The sequence below is a fragment of the Myzus persicae genome, unplaced genomic scaffold, assembly GCF_001856785.1.
Source record: "Myzus persicae strain clone G006 unplaced genomic scaffold, MPER_G0061.0, whole genome shotgun sequence".
In the NCBI taxonomy this organism is placed as follows: domain Eukaryota; kingdom Metazoa; phylum Arthropoda; class Insecta; order Hemiptera; family Aphididae; genus Myzus; species Myzus persicae.
The window spans coordinates 56,737-72,100 of record NW_019104095.1 but is presented as its reverse complement, the minus strand read 5'-3'; the positions used below and the strand labels follow the sequence as shown (position 1 = coordinate 72,100).

The following is a 15,364-nucleotide window of genomic DNA, read 5'->3' as shown; positions in this document are numbered from 1 at the left end:
GGAGAAAAAATCGAACATTTCAGTTCAAGGTTATTGTAAAAAGTTTCAAAATATTATTATTTTTCTAACAAATATTAACGTCGAGTATAACCAAATACCTAGTATATCGATATCTAATTTGATGGGTTTATTTACCTAATGAACAACTATATATTATAATTTATAACTATATAGATAGGTTATGAATAAACGAGCATTATCATTTGAAAGCGGATGCCTGCCAGCGCTTTGTAAATTATGCTAATGGTTCCAGAAATGAAAAACAACTATTTTAAAAACTAATTTTTGTTTGATTTCTCTTGTATTTATATACTGAACGAGCCGGATGCATGATAGGTAATTAGGTAGGTTTTATATAAATTCCAACTTCCAAGCCACGGAGCGGGGAAACTATAATATGTATTGGTTTTACGAAGGTATTAGTTGAGAATTATTATGTTCTTAGAAAATCTATACGTCTATTATTACCTTTGATGTTCTAAGAATATCTTCAATAATAGTTGTGTCTACACTCTACACATTGACCTATCAATCCAATTATGAATCATTGTGATTTTTAAGTAAGAACCCATAGCTACCTAACTTGCACTATATAGCCTCTGCAGCTATCGTGTAATGTGCAAGTGGCATGACGCGTACTTTGGTTTAAGATAACAAAAAAGGACAGTAGGTGTCTATGTCTATCTACTCCTGAGATGGAACATATCGAAGGTACCTAGGAATGCACAACTATACGTGACGTGATCTCGGACTCTCGGACGGAAATGAGATTATTTGATACCGACATACCGTCATACCGATATATATTATATAAAGTATTTGGATAGCTATATAATATGTTAGGCACCTATAGCTTATGGGTAGGCGGCCTATATAAGAATTACAATTTTTTTTTAAGTTCAAGTTTCTTACTCGAAGTCTAGAGTTCAATATTTATGGTACGCACATATTCGATATTGAATGTATAATATACTAAACCGTATATTGGAACTTAGAAGTCACTACTAAACTAATATAAGTATTAAAGTAAATACTTACCGCAATAACATTGATTACATATACTAAAAACTAAGAGCATTGAGTATTAAGTACATTTAATCAATGCTAATAAGTAATAACTAATGAGAAATTATATACTTATAGCACAGGGGGAGGGGGCGCAGGAGGACTCTGCCCCCCTACCTCTGGCGGCGGTTAAAAAGCGTCCCCTTTAACTAATTAGGATTTTATACATTAGACATTATGCATAAAATTATAAATGGAACGCTTAAAACTATATGGAACAATATTAGTCCCCTCTGGAATTTTTTCCCACTTTAGACCCTGCTAATATATGTTCCAATGGTGACCAGTGACCATTGGCTATACCTACTTGTTTCACGCAATTACATAGTTCTTTGATGAATGGCGAATGGTGCAAGATTTTCAAGAAGAAAAATTCGATACGTATCGATACGTAATAGTTTCGTACCACCTTGTATCGGAGTTCGAGTCCGATACGGGTCGGTACGTATCGCTTGTATATTGCACGTGTAACATCTTGAACGCTCAAAATTGACCCGATACGTACCGATACACTCCAAATTCTTTCTTGAAAATCTTGGTGATTATGAGACTACGCGACTGTGCCCGTGTGCGACACTGCGACCATTCTATGGAGGACTCGTGATTTATATTTACTTTTATCTCTTATCACTCTGGGAGAACTTCCGTATCACTGGGCTATCACACTATCACATCAGTTTTGGAACATTAGAACAACACATGGACAGTGAACGTTGAGGAGCATATTGAGTAGCCCGCTTGCAGTCAGTTCTCAGTAGGTGTAAGTGTAAGACAATATCATCTGAGTTTACGAAAAACGAGTATTCGTCAAATCAAATAACAAAATACGAACAAATTAAAATCTTAAAAAACTATTCAAAATGGCTTCAGCGTCAGTGTCTAAAGGAACGTTTCAACCGGTAAGTTTTTCTACTTTTATTGCAATGTTAAAAGTTATTGGTAGCAATTGCAAACTTCATATATTTTATTACACAGTATGGATAGATGTGCAAGTGTTTTGAAACAAATAAACATAAACATGAAATTATGATTCTTTTTGTTAACACTACAAAATATGTCCATTTTAATTTTCAAGTTTTAGAACTTATGTAGGTACTCCTCTTTTTTTTCTTGATGATGATAAATTGATTACACTTCTTGAATGATTGTGAAACTACCTATGATTGACTAAATTGTACTATTTATATATGTAAAATGAACTATTAATTAATACTGAGTACAATTTTTTTAATTCGTAACGTTAGTTTTATTGTTATTTAATATTATAATGATTATAATTTGTATCAATGAATAGGATTCTGATGTCCACATCACATTTGAAGATCAACAAAAAATCAATAAGTTTGCTAGGCTTAACGCACGTGTTGATGAATACAGGGATGAATTAAAATCGAAACAAGTAAGTCAAGTTTAGTTGTTAATGTTATACCTTCAAATCTGATCATGAGTAATTAAAATTATAAAATCTAAATTACTTGTAAACCATTTATATAAATACACAAGTGGGCTGTCTGGTTGTGTACCCAATTGTATTGTTTTGTAAATTATACAGTCTTAGACCCAGGTAAGAATACAAAAAAATTCAAGATGACATTTAATCTAATTTGATTTATTGTTAACATAAAAATACTTACATGTCTATTTTGTTACACTGAGACCAACTCATCTTCAATTAATCTGTTTAGACAACATTAAAGAACTTAGAAGATGCTTCTGAAGAGTTAATGTTATTAGATGAGGACGATTGTCCAAATCTTCCATACCTTTCTGGAGAAACTTTCGTATACTATAACCTAGAAACTGCACAGGTATGCATGACATCATTTTTATCATTATGTAAAAAATAATGTTTTTAACTGTTTGATGTGATGTCTGTATAGAACAATTTGGAAGAATTGAAGAAAACTGTTGGAAAAGAGATGAAGGATATTGAAACGAAAATCAAAGATACTTCATCTACAATGAGTGATTTAAAATCACATTTATATGGAAAATTCGGTAACAATATAAACTTAGAAGCTGAAGATTAAAAAAATATATGTATATTTCTTTAAAACAATGTTATAAAATTTCATATTAAACTAAAAATATAATCACATAAGTATATTTATATAAAAAAAACTTATAACCCAGCTTTCAATTAACATTAAAAAAAAATATAAACTAAATTTAGATACAACTTATATCATAACTTTATTTATACATTTTATACCTATTAAAAAAAGAAAATAGTATTAACATAGTAACAATAATAAACAATTTAAAAACAACTATAAAATGCGTGTTCATTGTATTCATTAATTATGGTAATTAAAAAAAAAACCACAGTTCAAAATGCTTTGGTCATTAAAATAATGTTACTTGAACCTAATTATTTTGAAATTCAAGTTCTATTATGTGTCGGATATGTAATACGATTGATACAGAAAAATAATGGCTACAATATTTTACTGAAATTCTTAACAGTTGACAAAAACAAAAAATATCCTTTATTTGTTTTGACTTCATGAATTTATTGAATTTTAAGAGATACAAAATTAAGGTTCAGAAAAATTGTAGCCTGTAGAAAAGCTCGTTAAATTTATTATTTAGTATTAAAGAACTGCTGAAATATAATATAATCATGTAATAATGAAGAAACAAGATATAAAAATGTATTTGGTCTTAGCACTTAGTGACCGTGGTGGACCGACAACATTAATGGTGTCACAGTGCCACATACTAAGCACAACAATTGTATTGGGTTAAAGGTATCACTGCCCCCTTTAGAAGCTTTAACCATTAGTTCTGGAAGTACATGAACTGTAGCAACATACAAAAATGTTCCTGCACTGAATAACATGGCAGCTCCAGTGGCATTCATGGACGATAACGTTTCTTTACTTTCCTGAAATGTATATCCACAATAATTTAATAAGCAGGTCAAATAGGTTACTATGTATCTGTATCAAATGTCAATTACCTGTCCTATGCAAAAAAAAGTGAGTAGTGCACCTACAGGTGCTGCCATTGAAAATACTAACAGATGTCTACGTATTCTTTTCTTGTCAAGTCCGTGGTGTAATAAAATGGTGACTAAACCAAAGGCAGCTGGTGCTTTATGCAACATTATTGCAATAAAAACGATCATTTCCACTTCTGTTTGAGTCGAGGCAGCTGCAGCACCCAAAGCAATACCATCAGCAGCCGCATGCACTACAAGACCTAAGGTAGCTGTCATGCTACCTGAGTTGCGGCTGGCAAATCCCGCTTCTACATCTTGATAGTTAAATAATATTAGTCCTCAAAAATAAATCTTCACAAGCCAACAAATTTAATTTGTATTGGTTAATGGGATATGTTTAAAACATTAAATACTTGCCTTTGGTGTATTTTGATGACAGCTGATCTACTAGCAACATTAGTGTAAATCCTAATACTAATGTAACTCCAATCACTGAATGAAAATTTACATCACTAAAGTCTACAGCGACTGTTATATTATCAGCACCTGTAAAAATGAATTATGGTACATAATCGGTGAGGTATTATTTACACGAATGATTTAGATAAAATAAATAATTGTAAGTCTTTAAAAGACATGAACTTGTTGACATTATGGTCAGTGTTGAATCAATTGTTGTGTCAGAAATAATGAAATAATTTTAAAAATATTTAAGTATGACAAACTATGTTTATAAGCAGGGGTTGGCAACCTTTTTGATAAATAAACATATAACTATTCAAGTGTCACAGTTTGAATATACTTTATTTTATTTTGAGCATAAATGTATAAAATATATAATTCACATCAAATAGTTGATTTAAGTTCATAACTGTTAAGTTTATAAATTTTCCAAGATATTTACAAACAAAAGTTTTCAATCTTTACTATTTTTTTTCAAGATTTTTATACAAATTATAAATTTTACTCGCAGACTAAACACATTAACAATGAGGGCTAGATGCGGCTCGTGGGCCATAGAATACGTTTTATAATATTTCCCATTAGGTTATCAGTACTTTTTATACTTTTTTAGAAAATGCCACCCTTTTAGACAGGAAAATTAGGTTACACTAATGAATTTATAACAATTTTCATATTAACACAAAAATGTAAAAGTCAACTAGTCATGTTTTTATTGATAGAGGTGTGCTCTAGATTTAAAGATCCCAAATGTAAAACCAGCCATATGAGATACAAGAAATGTAATAAATATTACAATAAAAAGATGATTAGCAAGTGTTGTTCCTTATTCTTCATAGATTAAATACCATTATGACTCAATAGATAATATTGATAGTATATTCAGGGGCATATTCACAAATTATGTATCATAAAATTATTATAAGTTTAGCAAAGCAATTCATTTTTTATGGTTTGTGGGGGCAATAACAATTCACAAACTAGTACCAGAGAATTACATACATTTCTATAACCTATAGAACAGGGGTCGGCAAGTAATTTCTATTGGAGTACTAAAGATTAAAATAATAAATCAATGTGGTCCAGCGGAAAAAATCTTTTTCAAATCTTTATATTTTAAAAATAACAATGCCGTTTTAAATGTCCACTTTGAATAATAGCGACAGTTGAATTGTAAATTAAACAGACTGGAATGGCTCCAACCCTTTCAGGCAACACAAAACAATATAGTTCTGACCACTCGTTCATAAAATTCCTATTTTTGCTGTCACTTTTTGCGTGTCTTACTCAACATATTGAACGAATAATAAGAAGAAATAATATACATGTTGACAGGGTTCAGAGTTTTGCCTTTCACGATCCACCAGTTTCCGAACCCTGCAATAGAACATAATTTAATGACTATGTCAGCATGGATTGAGCCAACCACACACTTCCATATGTTGACGAAATGTCCCAGTGTTTTATAATTGCTTACTACCTATGCTATTATGCACTTTCAATCAAAATATTTTGACTGTGCATAACATTTTTGGTTGTCCTGTTTAAAAGTTAACAATTATCAACACTTCATTTACACCTATTAATCAAAGAACAAACTTTTGTGTGGCGTCACAGTCGAATAGAGGGAATGAATTCCTTCGGGTATTATCACAGCCAACGCAGTGCCGACCAGGAGGCCAGCTCCGAATAGAGACACGAGTTCCAACTTGGCCTATGAATACACAATATAGGTATGTGATATTACGACAGGTGTGAGTGAGAGCATTGATTATAATATACTCACTTCTGACATGGGCATCACTAGCGGCACACTGCCCGATAAGTAACTGGCCACCAACATCAGGACGGACAGCAGCATCAGGAACGTCGATTCGTCCATGGCGGCGAGTATCAAATAAAAACAATCACGGATTTAAAACAGAAATGCAGAGGCGCATTCGGTTGTGGTGGCTTCAAACCGACAACTGTGTTGAGCGCTAAACGCGGGATTTTGTTTTCTCTTTAGGAGCGCAAAAAACATGTTTACACATTCAGTTGTTTTATTTAATTAACTGAGAAGTTCAATAGCGACTAATTGTTGTCATCCGTGTTAAGTAAACAATAAACGGCAGAAGAGAATTTTTTTTTCAAATTGTGCGACGCCGCCACATAGTGGCATGATAGCACTGTTATTGGGTCAAATCATTAGGAATTGAGTAATACTAAATACTTCCAATACAGACAATACAGTATTACACTACAATGCCTACCTATATATAATAGTAATATTACTACCAATATTCATACGAGAAGAAATTATTTTAATAATGTTTAATAAACGACGACGTACTGATAACTGATATCCAACATTCCAACCACGGTTGTTGCCACGATGTAAGTCATTTCATCATTCGATCATACGATTCGTAGTAAGATTCGTGTTTAGTTGTTTCATGTTTATCACGATTTGAGCGATATTGATATCGTTTTTAGACATTCAAAGTGATAAAGTAAATACGGTTAAAAATTCGATTTTACAGAAAAGTAATAAACAATAAGTAAACTAAAATAGATTGTTTATAAATTAATCTAGTATTACCGGTGCACATTTGTCCATACGCTTTTCCTTCTTGCGATCTTGCCAGTTGCCAGTTGACACTTGTCACTGTCAACAAATGATGTCAAATTGTATGTCGAAGTTTCTATGAAGGGTAACGTAGGGGTAATGTAATTGTGTACTTTATAGGAAGTACCGACGTAATGGCGACTGGGTTGTAGGTGAGTACTATAAAATATAGATGTATAATATTTTAACAACGCCATTTATGGTATATTAATATTGTTTTCAGATTTGCAGAGTAAGCACTTACCTACAGAAAAAATGGATTTTATGTCAACAGATTTTGATTTGGCAGAAAATATCTTTTATTTCCATAATCCTGAAACTAAAAGTTTGGCATTTGTGCTCAACTGGGATACAAAAGAAAAATTCTACTTAAACCTTTTAAGGGTAAGTATCATTATTGTTTGTGTTTGGGCCTCTGTACTAAATATTTGTGTGAGCCCTATACAAAACTTTTAGTAATAAAATATAACCCATAACAAGCGATACGGGTGTCCCGTACACAATAATTTATAGGTTATCACTAATCACTTATCAATGGTTAACCCACGACTATTTAATACAAATTAAGTATAAATATAAAAACTACAATAATTACAAATTCATTTCATCCCCATAAAATAGCAGCGCCCATGTACTCCAGGTACAACCGCCTCTCCCATTGTGTGTGCTCTACCTGTATTATATATTATGCATAATAAATATATAGAGATGGGTCAAACCCAAAAATATGGTCTTGAACCAAATTTTTTAATCATACATCAAACCAAACATTTTTAGCTTATATCGTACCAAACAATGTACTGTGATGTCAAATTCAAACCAAACATAAGAAATATTTAGTATCAAACTGAACCAGGTATATATATATATATATTTTTGCTTCTCGTAATTCACTTATTACAGCAATACTCCATACATTAAAATGGTAGGTAATAAATAATAATAATGCGGGATTCCTAGCTATAGGTAGAACACATAACATTGGTTGACAGCATACTTCACTCTTATTCATTGTTAAGTAGTACACAATACAAAGGTAGACTTCATATTGGAAGATAGCCTGTATTTCAATTTCATAATTTTATTATAAGAAAAATTAATTTATACTATTTACTTGAAAAATGAAGTGTTTGAAATTTTTGTTGAGTTAGTACATTATTCTTGTTTATACCAAACAACTAAAGTTTGGTTCAATTTTCAAACTTCAAAACGTTTTTGACTCACCTCTTTAATATGCCTTGGTTTATCTGGTTTAATCTACCTACTTGTTTAAGATATTCAAGATATTGCCCAATAATCTTAGTTTTGTTAAAAATAAGAATTATTTTTTAGTAGCTACCTATTAGGTATCACAGTAATAATATTTAATCCTTGATTTTTATAGCTATTGAAGTAGGTATTAGGTACAACCGTATCATCCATACCTCCATACCTACCTATTAGTATATTTTAATTAAAATTATTTATATGCAGATAGTTAATGTTCAAATTCCTGTTGAATTGTATTTTTACAGAAGTCCTATGCAGATGTAGTTGATACACCAAATGATCATTCAATGGTACTTACAAGACCTGAAAAACCAAATTATTTTCATAAAAAGATCCCAGCATTTGATATTAAATACATTGAAGATTGTTTTAAAATCAAAGACTATCCTGATCCGACCAAATATTTGTGAGTATTGCCATCATCATTTTTTTTGTTTTGGAGAAATTGTAGGATAACATAAAAAATTAGTTATAACTATAATATGCTCATTACTCAAGCATGTCTAAATTTCTGAGCGGGTTCAATTTTATGCAAGTCTATTATTTTCATAACAAAGTTGTAATTTGTCTTATGTACAAATGTATTTTAATAAGTATGATTTTTAAATGTCTAAGTAGATCTACAACCATACTAGTCACACCAGTTCGGCATTTAATAATATGTCTTGCTCCAACTTAAGTAGATCATTGTTACTATATCCATGAATATTAGACAATTTATTTCTTATGTCCATGACTGAAACAATGAGTGTACTATACTCATTTTTGAATGCGCCAACTGTTTAGTGGACTGTTGTTATTTTTTCTCTTTGAAAACATACTCTCATCATTTGATACAATTTTTCGCCAGCCCCCTGATTTTTTTATCCTTTTTAATCATAGATTTATTTATTTATTTAAACGCCCAAAATTATTGCTCAGAACAGTTATTTTTCTTTAGATGCAACAAAAATTAAACATAACAACATATCTTAATATTAAATCTATTTAGCATTTAACATATATTAGTATTTAATTCTTAAAAGTACTTGTTAACATTTAAATATTGATTTCAACCTGGTTAAACTGTCATGGAAAAATTGAAATCATTAAGTATTGTTATTTATTTTATAGAATTAAAAACACAAGTCTTTCAAATTATACAAAAGATGATATACTTGATTGTTGGCTTTATCAGAATAAATCGTGGTCTGATTTAGTCCCAATTCCCAAAAACAAATATGATAATTGGATAACCGCAAACCAACGGTCGTCTTCCAATTCTATTTCTCAAGTCACAAGGTATGTACTGCTATTTTATTTTGTATTGGAATACATTGGTTATCATCTTATCTTATATACACACACAGTACAAATAATTTACAATGACACTGGCTGTAGTGACATGGTCCCTGCAAAATTCCTATATTTAATAAGCAAATTGTAATCGGTTTTTATCAGAGTTTTTATGAAATTCTTACTTCTTATAATAACTACGGATGAAATTACGTTTATTTTTGGTGAATTTAACCAAATATTTTACAAAATGACCACACAATTAGATTTAGGTCATTTTATTATCAACAGTTAATATCAAGAACACATTTCAAAATTAGGCTAAATATTAAACAATTTGTGTCAAATTGGCTATTGTTAATAGAAAGTTCAAAAATAAATTGAAAACGTTGAATATAAAATACAACACAATTCCTACATGAAATAAAACGTGTTGTAAACAAAAATAATAGATTTTTTTTATCTTTAGTACATAATATGTAAGTGATGAAATTACACTTTAATTGTTAATTATATACTTAATTATACTCTAAACATATTAACATCTTAACAAGCGTCAAGTATAGAATTAATATTTTGTGGTTAAAATATTATATAGTGTAATTATATACTGTATTGGAATAACTTTTTTTTTAAATGTTGGTTTTATGACTTATTTTTCCTGGTTCTTTAAATGTTATTATTAATGTTTTCTACACATACATTTACCAATAATATTATGTCAGAAAAAATATTTTTGATACCCACATTTATTTTGTTACTAAACAATTATTAAGGTCAGCGATTAATAAGTATCGACAGATAAGTACATTTTATCTTGAATCTACACATCAGTGCTTATTATTGTCACCGTCGTCGTAGTTTACTTGTCGTTTCGTATTGTTATATTTGCTCTCATACAGTCATCAAAGATATGTGCCTATGATTGTGTCTAAGTTTAAGCCTATGATATGTAGCCTATGATATTTTTTATTATTGGCCGGAAAATGTTACAACCTTAATCGTGCAGAATATTATAACTCTATATTATGGAATTTTCCTTTTTATTCAACTGTATGGAAGCCTGCCTAAAACGGATATTTTTATTGGTCCCGTGCAATTCCGCACGAGACAGGTTTTACTGTAATTTAAAAAATTTTATATCTATAATTACCATTAATATGTGAATGAAAAATCTATAAATGATGTATTTATTTTAACTTGCATATTTTTGACTGAAATTTTTTTTAATTTTAGCTCTAACAATAATATTGTTCCGTCTAACCATTCAATGAAAATTGCTCCATCTAGTAAAAAGTAAATATTATGCATTTATTTAATATTGTATGTAATTTATGTTAAAGTTTAAATCTTTTTTATGAAGCACAAGATTGCCCTATACTCACAAAGAAGAGATGAATATTGTTAATTATATCGTTAAGAATAATCATGCTTTAGATGTTAAAGGGAAAGCTATGTGGCAACAGATGGAACATGACAACGTAAGCTAATGAAACGTATTTGAACTGTGTTTTGAAACTTGTAACACGAGTCATGTTCTTTAAATCTTGTAGATATGTAAACTTCGTACATGGCAATCTATGAAAGAAAGATATTTAAAATCCATTAAATATGATTTGAATTCAGGAAATCATAGATTTCCATTTCTTACACCAAAAGATTTGAAACTATTGCGACAAGGGTATGTACCTACTTAGTTTTATTTTTATATTGATACATATATAGTAATATTATAATGAAAATTATTTTTATTAATCTCTATTTTAGTTTAAATATTGAACAACTTAGTGACAATGAGAAAAAAGCAATGAAATCCCGATTCAATGAAGAACGAATTAATAATTGGTCATCATCGGAGAGTTCATAAATTTAATTGGCAACAAAATGTATGCATAAAATACACTATTATGATGCCAGAAATTTTTTTAATATTCTTTTGAGATAGTTGTTGAACAATTTCTAGCGACATACAGAATATAATATAAAACCTAAAGTTATTAAAAAAATGTATTATATCATAATATTTTTATTGAAAATTGAATTTTATTAGTTTATTTAAGGTGATAGGTATTTAAATAATTAGTTAATCAAAATTAAATTGTATGTAGCAAACTGTATTGTATCTAGTTTAGGGCTCAACAGTCCAAATGATTTTTTTCGGGAACCTATGTATTTCAACAAGTTTAAATGTATAGAGCCATCAGAATTTGTCAGTCTAACTTCGTTTTGAAGTCATAGTCTAAGAAGTTTTTGATTGTGTAATTCTTACACATTTCATCGTACTTTTAACTGTGTTTATACATTAAGCTATAATAACTATTTTAGCAATTATCTTTGGGTAAACAACAGACAATCACCTAACACCTGGCCGGGTCGCTTAACTTGAGGTCATACAGACCTTACCAGTTAAAGTTAAGTTATTTAAAAAAAAAAAACTATTTTATAATCACTACACCACCTGATTAAGTAACAAATTTAACTCAAAGTTTATTTTCATATAAGTAGTGGCATTTTGTATGGACAATGAAATGCAGGGAGGACAGCTATGTTCTGTGTATTATAAAATATATAAGAACACAATTCAACTTGACAATATACTGCTGAGTGTTCACATACCTAATTACAAATGAGTCTTACAAGTCATGCACTTGGCAACACTTAAAAGGATGGCTTTAATATAATATAATCAAACGTTTCCTGACTAACTGACTGATCAACACAGTCCGTAAAGCCTAAACAATGATAGCTTGAGGCTTGCAAGTTTTACTGTCCCATTATTGAAGTGTGAACTAAGAGAGTATTTTGAATGTGGTGCTTGCAGATGAATTTTGAGGTTCAAGATGATCGATTAATAAAAGCATAAAATAACTAGTTTATTAGTTGATACTTCAATATTATTTAACAACACGGGTACCTATGAATTATGATGTGTTTCCTAGCTATAAAATTAATGTTAAGACTTGTGTCAAAATCAATTAAGTTATGGTTTCAATTGTAGTGAATAAATTATTTCCTCCCCCTCCCCCCTAGATTTGTATTCATTTATGTCACTGACTTGTTTAGTCACTCGGTATGGTTGTAACAAAAAGATCTGAAAAAAAAAATTATGCTAGTTAAACGTTTGATAAAAATTGTGACAATTCTATGGATGATAAATAATTTAAGAAATATACTCATTGCAATAAATTCCAAAAATAGTAATTATGAGGATTCCAAACACTTAATTTTTCATCAAAACAACCTTAGCGAATGACAACCAGTAACTACTAATAACTCTATTCTGTGCTACTAAGGTACTTGGTACTTCCGTAGTGTGTGGCATTATTTTAAATGATTATATTATGTATGTAGGTGTGTGTTATATACACAGACAGGCCCTGATTTACGCATGTGCAGGCGGTGCACTAGCATAGGGCCCCCAAATTTGAAGGGCCCCTTCGGCCTTCCTATTCTATACTTTGCTACCATAAATAAAAGATATTTTTAATACGATTTAGTAAGTAGTAACTATAACCTATTTAAGGAGGCCGCCGCAGCATGCTTAGTTTTCATACGGTTTACACTAATCACTAATAAGCCAGTTGAAAAAGTCATTTCTTGGTAATAATTTTTTTCAAGATCCCCATTATTGTTTGAAATATATTCGAAGAATGAATATTCGCCATACTTTTTCCAACTTGGACATTATATTACAAATAATATATTTATCAATGCCGTGCACGAATTGTTGTAGTGAACGTTCATTCTCTGTACTCAAACGTATAAAAAATCGAATGCGCTCTACTTTAACACAAGAAAAACTGGACTCTTTATCATTACTGACAATCAACTATGATGTTACTAAACAGTTAACATTTGAAGACAATTGCTGAATTTGCAAAAAAAAAACAAGAAAAAAATGTCTATTATAATTAAATAAATGAATTGAACTTTTTATTGTTAAATATGTACCTATTATTATTTTTTACATTTTTTGTTAAAAAAGGCCCCCAAAGTTTATAGTGCACAGGGCCCCTATTTCACTAAATCGGGGCCTGTACACAGATATATATCTGTGGTAATATACTAATATACGACCAGCATTTTCTTGCTAATGCAGACGTGTCTTACTTAATCATAGATTTTAAAAATGTGTATATTTATTATGATTTTAAAAATACGTAAAAAACTAAAACATATCTTATGCGGAGTTGCAGTATCGAAAAAAAACCCATTTGTTCGTTCTTATGGAGTTATTATGGTGGCATGGTGCTATATCTTATTAAAGGGCGGTGATTCACAGTATTGTGTTTGGCAGTTACGTTGCTCCCGTTTATTACATGCGATTTTTTTTTGTATATATTATTAATTGTACGTACAGTGTATTCCTAATAGAAATATGTTGGGGTTGTCCTTTATCCTACATTCTTTTAATCCTACGGAAAGCCATCCCGCGCCATCTCCACTTAGGGTTCAGACTTATAGCACATCTAGCCATCTAGGTTGCAAAAAAAAAAGCCACTAATCACTAAATACGTATATACTATTTTTAAATATTGTTATGTAGGAAAGGCTTACGTTTCTTGTGTATGTCTAAGTCTGTGTATATTATTGTTTTCCCCATTATCTCCGAAGCATAAATAAAAATAAAATATAAAAAATACAACTAGTACCGTACCTATGCGTCTTTTTTATGATGGCCCTATCAGACTAGTAGTATTTTTATTATATTTATAAATAGACTCGAATAATCTGGTGAATAAATTATTCAATATTGTTTATAAAATCTAATAATGGTGTTTTAAATAATTGTATTGTGCTAATTTTATTATTCAGTTAGTTTTAATAGCTCATTATTATATTATTATTTATTTTATTTGTCATTAGTTGGCATTGAATGCTTATGCTTGAATAGTCATTTGTTTTATATTTGTATTTTATTTGTGTTCAATTAATTTCTTTTGTGACTTTGTGAGTGTGTATACAAATATTATAAAATCATACTACATAGGTCGCAAGCAGGCGCGGATCTAAAACGTATTTACGGGGGGGGGGGCATCTTAAATAAAATTTCAGGCTATGAGTCTGATAAAAATGCAAGTAATGCAAGTCCATTTAAGCGCGAGTCTACGGGGGGGGGCATGGCCCCTTGCCCCCCCTGGATCCGCGCCTGGTCGCAAGTAAGCAATTGACCAGTCTGCGCTTGTCCAAATTGTGAGTTCCTAATTGTATAATACAGTGGTTCCCAACCTATGGGCTGCGGCCCATTTGTGGGCCTCGAGCAGCGTGGTATTGGGCCGTGAACCATATAAATATATAATATTTAATTTTATATATTTTTAGTACATGCCCAATAATATTTCTGGTTATAATAATATTTATCAATATTACCTATCTGTCCTATCTACACTCTGTAGTGTCAAATTAGTGTCAAATAAACGCTAAGTATAGGAATAAACTGAATGTTGAAAATGATTTAATTCTAAAAATATCCAGTTTTCATCCTGATATTGATTCTCTCATGAAGGACTAGTAATGTCAAAAATTAACTGATTGTTAACTGCAGGTTTCTCGAATTTCCGAGGTTTTTGAATTTTATTCGTCAACTATAATATGATGGGAAAAATTAAAAATTAAATTTTTCATTCAAATCAATAAATAAATAATTTTACATTTACCGGGAATACCTTTAGTTTCAAAAAAAACGATTATTGAGCGCAATATATTAAAATTATCGTATCGCTCGTATCCCAACATATAAT

General features: G+C 30.4%; 3 protein-coding genes and 1 long non-coding RNA gene across 5 annotated transcripts; 2 read left to right on the top strand and 2 right to left on the bottom strand.

The window, feature by feature from the left end:
* The first annotated feature begins 1,731 nt into the window (after positions 1 to 1,731).
* Positions 1,732 to 3,338, top strand: LOC111038678 (probable prefoldin subunit 4). Its single transcript, XM_022321881.1, has 4 exons — positions 1,732 to 1,964; positions 2,360 to 2,464; positions 2,751 to 2,873; positions 2,946 to 3,338. Exons 1-4 carry the CDS (start codon positions 1,926 to 1,928, stop codon positions 3,093 to 3,095), a joined length of 417 nt encoding a protein of 138 aa, XP_022177573.1. The 5' UTR covers positions 1,732 to 1,925; the 3' UTR covers positions 3,096 to 3,338.
* A 382-nt stretch (positions 3,339 to 3,720) lies between these two features.
* Positions 3,721 to 6,688, bottom strand: LOC111038677 (zinc transporter ZIP9). Of its 2 annotated transcripts, none has more exons than XM_022321880.1 (5): positions 6,258 to 6,688; positions 6,071 to 6,185; positions 4,427 to 4,555; positions 4,028 to 4,317; positions 3,721 to 3,952 (listed from the first exon to the last, which is right to left on the bottom strand). In XM_022321880.1, exons 1-5 carry the CDS (start codon positions 6,351 to 6,353, stop codon positions 3,737 to 3,739), a joined length of 846 nt encoding a protein of 281 aa, XP_022177572.1. In that variant the 5' UTR covers positions 6,354 to 6,688; the 3' UTR covers positions 3,721 to 3,736. The 2 variants fall into 2 exon arrangements, with proteins under 2 accessions (XP_022177572.1, XP_022177571.1); XM_022321879.1 differs by having other exon boundaries at positions 4,028 to 4,323; positions 6,258 to 6,687.
* LOC111038679 lies at positions 5,756 to 6,064 on the bottom strand. The gene is made up of 2 exons (XR_002605002.1): positions 5,905 to 6,064; positions 5,756 to 5,848 (listed from the first exon to the last, which is right to left on the bottom strand). It is a non-coding gene; the product is annotated as an uncharacterized LOC111038679 (long non-coding RNA).
* A 260-nt stretch (positions 6,689 to 6,948) lies between the features above and the next one.
* On the top strand, positions 6,949 to 11,829 carry LOC111038676. Its single transcript, XM_022321877.1, has 8 exons — positions 6,949 to 7,231; positions 7,303 to 7,463; positions 8,594 to 8,754; positions 9,462 to 9,629; positions 10,860 to 10,919; positions 10,987 to 11,104; positions 11,177 to 11,304; positions 11,391 to 11,829. Exons 2-8 carry the CDS (start codon positions 7,335 to 7,337, stop codon positions 11,488 to 11,490), a joined length of 864 nt encoding a protein of 287 aa, XP_022177569.1. The 5' UTR covers positions 6,949 to 7,231; positions 7,303 to 7,334; the 3' UTR covers positions 11,491 to 11,829.
* Positions 11,830 to 15,364: the final 3,535 nt, after the last annotated feature.

Coding starts and splice junctions, on each gene's coding strand:
- LOC111038678 (XM_022321881.1), top strand. CDS start 1,926: ATGGCTTCAGCGTCAGTGTCTAAAGGAACGTTTCAACCG. Junction 1,965..2,359: donor CTAAAGGAACGTTTCAACCG/GTAAGTTTTTCT, acceptor ATCAATGAATAG/GATTCTGATGTCCACATCAC. Junction 2,465..2,750: donor ATGAATTAAAATCGAAACAA/GTAAGTCAAGTT, acceptor TAATCTGTTTAG/ACAACATTAAAGAACTTAGA.
- LOC111038677 (XM_022321879.1), bottom strand. CDS start 6,353: ATGGACGAATCGACGTTCCTGATGCTGCTGTCCGTCCTGATGTTGGTG. Junction 6,186..6,257: donor TAGTGATGCCCATGTCAGAA/GTGAGTATATTA, acceptor GTGTATTCATAG/GCCAAGTTGGAACTCGTGTC. Junction 4,324..4,426: donor GTCATCAAAATACACCAAAG/GCAAGTATTTAA, acceptor TTAACTATCAAG/ATGTAGAAGCGGGATTTGCC.
- LOC111038676 (XM_022321877.1), top strand. CDS start 7,335: ATGGATTTTATGTCAACAGATTTTGATTTGGCAGAAAATATCTTTTAT. Junction 10,920..10,986: donor ATTGCTCCATCTAGTAAAAA/GTAAATATTATG, acceptor TTTTTTATGAAG/CACAAGATTGCCCTATACTC. Junction 11,305..11,390: donor TTGAAACTATTGCGACAAGG/GTATGTACCTAC, acceptor TCTCTATTTTAG/TTTAAATATTGAACAACTTA.